Source organism: Oreochromis aureus, linkage group 8 (genome assembly GCF_013358895.1).
Source record: "Oreochromis aureus strain Israel breed Guangdong linkage group 8, ZZ_aureus, whole genome shotgun sequence".
NCBI lineage: Eukaryota > Metazoa > Chordata > Actinopteri > Cichliformes > Cichlidae > Oreochromis > Oreochromis aureus.
Genome location: NC_052949.1, coordinates 20,560,564 through 20,567,567, shown reverse-complemented (window position 1 = coordinate 20,567,567; position 7,004 = coordinate 20,560,564). Strand labels below are relative to the sequence as shown.

Sequence of the window (7,004 nt, the reverse complement as noted above, 5' to 3'; positions counted from 1 at the left end):
GTAGTTTGGCTCGTTTTTCCTCTCTTTTTCAAATTCTCAAAATGACATTATTGTCCTGGGAGTTATTGTTTATATTGCTTAATGGAGAAAGGAATAAATAGTAATTATATTTATTTGCTAATCTATGGAAGGAGGTGCCTCTGGGCTGCAGAGCTCCATCCTGTATAGGCTTATCATATGTTAATGAAGTTAATGGCGGAGCTTCAGTGACAGCCGGCTGCCGAAGACCAATCAGAGAGCTCGCAGATGGAAGCCAGTGTGAGTTTGAGGTTCTGCAGGCAGGAGGTGTTTGAAGAACCATGTGAGCTCTGTTCGTGATGTAAAGACGGATCCTTTCGCTTTTATTTGATTTTTTTTGACTCCCCGACAGTTGTGAGCATACACCCCGCAACTTGTAAGCACTGGGGGCTCTTTTCTCGCTGATGATGCGTTGGACTTACGCGTGGATTTCTTCCAGGCTGTCCGACAGAACTCATGAAACCCTCTTCAGAGCGACGGTTTGTGGACTTGCGCATTAGCTAATGATGTCTGTGGGTTTTATGCCTGACAGTCTTAATGGCTCAGATCCCTCCAAGTCGGCCTTTCTAGAATTCGGCCACGGACACTCGACGCACCAGCAGCACTCCTCCGGACTCTCTCACGTTTATCCGGTTCACGGCTTGCACGCGGCTGGGCATTCCCAGCACGAAAGCCCTTTTCCTGGTACCGCGTCCTATGGCCGCTCTCTGGGCTACGCCTACCCAGGCACGGTGAACACTCATCCCCCGTCCGCTTACATGCCCTACCAACACAGCAATCACAGCAACAGCAGCAGTGTGGCCCACAGCAGATTAGAGCACACAGGTACGTGAGAAAGTCACTGAACTGTTGTATATCATTAACGGCCATAAAACTGATATGCCTTAAGCCTAATTTCGCACATGGCAAGGGAGAGAAAAAGGCGCATTTAGATGTTTAGTGAGTTGATAAAAAAAAAAAAAAAATATATATATATATATATATATATATATTTTTTTTTTTTCATTGCAAAGATTTACTAAAAAAACGAATTTTAGTGGAGGCATATTCACATTGGGGCATTTTTTTATTATTATTAATATAGAAATAATAAAGGATTAAGTCTCGGTAGGGTGTTCTTTCTTTGCCTTGTTATATAAGAAGGACATGCAGTCGCATTAATTTTCCTGATCATAATATTCTGTGAGTATGGTCTGGGCCTACCACAGGAACCCCTATTGTTAATGCACATTAACCCAGAGGTGTCGGAATAAAACCGTCCTTTCATCCTTGTGTGTGTGATCATTTGCTGCGTGTGTTGTTGGCATTAGGGCCTTCTGATCCAGAAAGCTTAGAAGTGTAAGCATTGCCACGTGAAGCTCTCACTAAAGTGTTCCGTCCAGATTAAGGTAGAATTTGGGAGCATTAGATTAATATCTGATGCTCAAATATAATTCGGGGAGGGTTTCAGGCCCTGGCGTTTTGTGTTGGCGTCCAGGGCCTATCAGATGCAGTATCTGGGGACTACAATTTGTATGCATTAAGGCTGTAAAACCGAACTACTCCTCTGGTCTTCGTGTTGTTTGAAACTGTACGTTTTGCTCAGAGACCCCGTTCAAAGCATGTCCAATGGGACTTTTACGCTTTGGTTTGACGCACATGATGAAAACTCATAAATCAGACGTCTTCTTCTGCTCAAACTCTGTGCTCTGTGTTTCATCTTCAAGACCACGACAAGTCCGCTGTGATTGAAAACAGAGACATTCGTCTAAATGGCAAAGGGAAGAAAATTCGCAAGCCTCGGACCATCTACTCCAGTCTGCAGCTGCAGGCTCTGCACCAGCGCTTCCAGCAGACACAGTATCTGGCCTTACCGGAGCGCGCAGACCTTGCGGCCAAGCTGGGGCTAACACAAACTCAGGTAGGCCTTAAACGCATCATTTTGTGAGGCTCTCTATAACTTATCCACTATATTAACTAATAATAACCGAGTTATTTAGGAGGATCTAGTGAAAGCTAGAAATAGTCAATATGTTATGGTTAAAATGCCTCCCTTGCAATATTTCCACTCCTTGTATAGACTAATAATTTATATAAAACATTTTTGAATCAGTGTGACTTGTGGTAGACTGAATAAAATATATGTATTAGTGAAAGAGGATAGTGTTGGATATTATTGAAAAGAAATACTTGCAGCATTATCGTGGATCACAGCAAATTCATACCCCTATCCCTTAATGCATTCCTTATTTACTTAATTTCTGGCTGTATCTCTTTTGTCATTTGCGGTCCTTGAAGTGGTTTTTGTGATCAGAGCATGGCTGCAGTAGGAACAAAATTACCAAAGGAAGAAAAAATATATGCAAAAGCAGTGGTTGGCAGATGTTTTGCAGTAGTTTATTATAGAGCATTAAACCAGCCCCTAACAACGAGATATGCTTGTATTTATTCGTTTTTACGTACTTTTTTGTTGTAAGTTGTAAGTCTTTCACCTATAGGCCACACAAGCACACATGCACACGCATTATAATAATTACATAATTAATAATTACGAGACAAACAGGTGCACGTGTCGACTGATCCCCCTCGAATGGGACAAAAATGGGACCTTTGGATGATTTTTTTTGTTTCAGTTGAGTTCTGAAGTTAAATGATTAAGTCGTCAGAGTTTTAAAATAGAAGATAAACAATAATATGAAATCTACCCTGTCATCTCAGCCGCCTCCTGCACTTTATTCTTAATCCCTGAACACTTCTCCCGACAATTATCTCCCAGTTGTTCTGCCATTCGTGTGGTTGTTGCTGCTGCTGTTGTTGCCTAGATATGCAGCGGGCTCTTTGGTGCTTTTTATTTTTTTTTAATGAATATTCACACCATTGTTCTCGGGTATAAAAATAGCCATCATGAACTGAACCCACAAAAATTTTCGCTGACCTACCGCGGCGCGTTTGGAGCCGCTTTTATTTCACAATTCTCTCAGTCCCGGCTTGTTGCTGTCACACTCATGCATCACTAGACTTATAAAACAGCGAACAATAAAAGGGCTTAGCTTTAATGGGTAACAAGTGCCACTCATCTGCAAGGCTGAATAGCTAACTGTGCGCCAAGATTAGGCCTGGGACTTACAAAAACAACCCCAAAAGATGAGTTATTATGAGTTTTACTTTCTTTATTGCTCACAGTGTTCCCTTCGGGGTAGTTTATGATGAAAAGAGCACCGAGTTTAATGCGGGGGAAATATGCTAATAAAAAGAAAACGACAGTGATATTTCTTTTATATTGCTGCTGATTGTTAACTGCAGTGACAATTATGCGCATTTTCTCTTTTGTTCTCCCACTTTAGGTGAAAATATGGTTTCAAAATAAGCGCTCCAAGTACAAAAAGATCATGAAGCATGGCAGCGGATCAGAGGGAGAACATCTCCACGGCACCAGCTCCATCTCTCCCTGCTCGCCCGCATTGCCCCAGCTATGGGAGGTCTCCATGGCGAACAAAGGAGCCCCGGTCCATCCGAGCAGTTACATGAACAGTTTCAGTCACTGGTATCCGAATCACCACCCTCATCATCAGGACGCGATGCACAGGCCTCAGATGATGTGAGTGGACAGTTTTTGGACGCCTATTTAGGAAGCGTCCATCGGGCTGCACTGAACTTGCTGGTGCCTCCAGAGGCCTCCTCTCAGAACTGAGAGTTTAGGAGACCTTGTTTATATTCACTGTATTTTGTGTGCGTTTTGAATTTTAAAATTCTCACTACAAGAAATATTCAGGCATCAAAAGAAAAAACGGGGTGGGGGGGTGGGGGTGTTATATCACTGCAAGCTTGTGTTGCAGGGTCTGACATCAGTGAAACGTGGGTTTGTGTGTGCAGTTAAAAAAGACATTCTGGATAAAAGAACTTTTTTCAAATATACTGTGTCCGTGCGTCTGCTTTATTAGCCAGCAGTTAACCAGCTGTCACTTTATTGTCACTAAATGTCTTTGCTTAGGTTTCTTTATCTTCCCCTCACTTTCAGGTCATTTCAAAAGAATGATGGAATTGCCGGTTCCTTAAAGAAGTCTGGATTAATAACAGCCGGTGCTATGAGACACTGACAAACACAAGCTTGAACTCTTCAGAGCTTTCTGAGCACTGCACGGCTCGGCCTGTGATAATGCCGTGCGAGAATAAAAGCTGTCTTTTGTCCATCAACACTCCTGAACTGCGATTCACAAAAACCTGCGACCCTGCTTGAATTTCGACAGCCATTGTCAAAACACCTGGGGATTGATTTCTGTTAGACAAAGAGCAAATATCGGCCCTGGTATCTTTTTTCGGTTTCGTAGGCTTTACTGTCCACGTTTGAGTATGACTGGGCTCGATATAAATCGAAAGGAAGGCTGTTCCCTTACAGGAAAGCAGTTGTCTCCAGCTGAGACTAAAAAAGAGAGAGTGGGATCCGAGTGGCCACCTTTACGCACCGTGGCTGAGTTTTAATGTAACATTTACGCACAGGATAAAAATTTTAATACACTTGCTGTTCAAATGTTTTTCTCAATCTGAAAGCCAGTATTACAGCTAAAAATACGTTTTATATTATTCAAAAATAACATTTCACTGCATTTGTATTGCTTGTTTTGGGTGTTTGTTATAGAATATGTTTTGTCTAAAAACACACAGTTGTATGCGTTTAAAGACGTTCAAGAGATTATCCACTATCCATCTTTTTTCATCATCAAAGAGGAGAGCGGAGATGACGTGCAAGAAAGCATTTTTACAATATTTCCCTTATTTTCCAGTCAGATCAAAAAGCAAACTCGCCCTTATCATAATCAGATGATAAATGGCTGCTCTGTCCCGACAATAAACTGCGCCTGATTTATAGTCTTTTGAACTGATTTGCTAATTCTAGTGCTCAGACTGTTTAAACACAGAGAATTAGCTATTTATACCTTTGCAAACAATCGGGGCTGATGCTCTTGATTAAATGGAGAGCTGATTTCTGCTTAATGAAGCTTATAGAAACAGCCAGTGACTTCTTTTTGTCTTTTTCATTCATCACTCTGCTGCTTCGAACTGTCTGGCAAACATTAGCCATCTTTTTTTCCCCCCTGATGTCACACTCAGGGTTTAAAAAAATAAATTGAAGCCTTTTGGAAATATTTATCCTAAACATGTATTGCTATAAAGTACATTGCTGAAAATTCTGCATATTTTAGTTGTGTGGTGTAAGGATTTTCATGCCTCATGCTGAAGTAGAGGTTCCTAGAAAATGCATTCATAATAATGCAGACAGCCACCTTTCATAATTCCAAACAAAAGCTAAGTGAACTTCTAGCTGAGCACCTGGTAAAAACAAGCTTTAGTTGCAAATCAGCCACTTTAGATACAAAAACATATAAAATAACACCAATTTCTAGCTGCATGTCCACACCAAGTCTCCAGAACACTCGGTCGCACAGCGTGCATTCAGCCCTGCCTTACCTAGTCAGAGAAGTGCCGCCTTGTTCAGGAGCTCTAAAGCCTTCTGTGGTGCTCCTGTGAAGAACAAAGCCACACCACAGCCCCGTGTTTTCGCTCCTCCAAGCTGATTTTCTCACATAACGACACGCATTGTGTTACATTAACATCTCCTTCTTTATATATATATACACCCTCATGCCCTTTTCCTCATTCCTGATGATTATGTGCCTTGTTAAACATGCGGGCCCAGGGAAGAAGAGGCGAGCATTGCTGAAGCAAGTGACGGGGCATCAGGGAAAATTATAGGCAATTTCACATCTCCAGATTAGAATAATGGGCTTGTGGAGTTGGACAGAGAAGAGTAGGACCTTTCAAACGGGGGGGCAATTATCATGCAGGCGGATTGAAGAGAAAGTGAAAAGACTCCTGGTGTAATAGACAGGCTAAAGAGGAGGGGGATGGAAGCTGGGGCGGTGGGTTGAAGGGTAATGATAAAGCCAAGTCTGACTGTATCAGTGATGTGGATGGTCGGGGTTATCAGATACGAACTGTCTGATGGGTTTTAATTGCAGGATAGCAATAAGAGGGAAAATAGCTTGTTATTAAATCCCACTTGCTTTGAATGGGTGAATGGCATAGCAGGTCTCTGGGGTGATTATTGTTATTAACTTGAGTGATCTGACATCTCGGGTAATTGTGAGCAGCTTCCCTGTTAGAGAGAGTGAATGCATGATTTGGTTTCGTCTGAAGGAAGGCCTGGCTTACTCTGTGGCATGATGCATATAGAGTCTGGAGGGATTACAAACACAATGCAGACAGAAAGGTATGTACACTGACTCACACTTAGATTCAGTGAATTCAATTCAAGCATGCCTGGGGTTATCATAAATGAAAGTGTGGGAAAATATAGTTTCCTTTTCTCCTTTTCAGCATTTGACAGTCTTTAAATCCCGAGTTTTAATTTATAGGCCAAGGTAAGATGCACAAAGATCTCCTCGTGGTTTCATCGGGTTGTGATGAGTGGCTGTGAAGCATCGACACACAGCCCGGCCCAGCCCAGCCATGGCCTGAGGTCAGGCAGGGTTCACAAGTCCACAGCTGTCAAGAATGCCTTTCTCCCATCATTTCATCCAAGTTTGTAGCAAAATGGAGAGCGTGAGTGATCCTAATGCAGTCAAGGCCCAGCCCATGCAGGGACTCGGTGCAGGACAGCTGCTGAGAGTCTTTCCATGGATACATTTGAGTTGCCGACCTCCGCATCAACCCGTTTTGCTGCACCCTGGGGACAAGTGCTGACACCACACTGTTGATTGTTGCAGTGGGAAAAAGGAGAAGAAGGGTTACAGGGGCCTGGGCAACAGCTCTATTTAGGGTGCTGTGATGTCGTGCCATGCAGGATCACATTCAAGTTCAACAGTTCACCTCCACCTCCATGGCTACTTACACTTGTTGATGTTTAGGCATGACATACATCGACATGTCCTACAGCCCACACACACAAGCGCACAAATGTTTCCCCTGACAGCTACGGCCAAGGGCCACACACGCTGAGGGAGCCGCTG

At 42.9% G+C, this 7,004-nt stretch overlaps 1 protein-coding gene across 1 annotated transcript; it reads left to right on the top strand.

The window, feature by feature from the left end:
* Positions 1–275: 275 nt before the first annotated feature.
* Positions 276–3,783, top strand: dlx4b (distal-less homeobox 4b). The gene is made up of 3 exons (XM_031739680.2): positions 276–843; positions 1,725–1,918; positions 3,342–3,783. Exons 1-3 carry the CDS (start codon positions 522–524, stop codon positions 3,597–3,599), a joined length of 774 nt encoding a protein of 257 aa, XP_031595540.2. The 5' UTR covers positions 276–521; the 3' UTR covers positions 3,600–3,783.
* Positions 3,784–7,004: the final 3,221 nt, after the last annotated feature.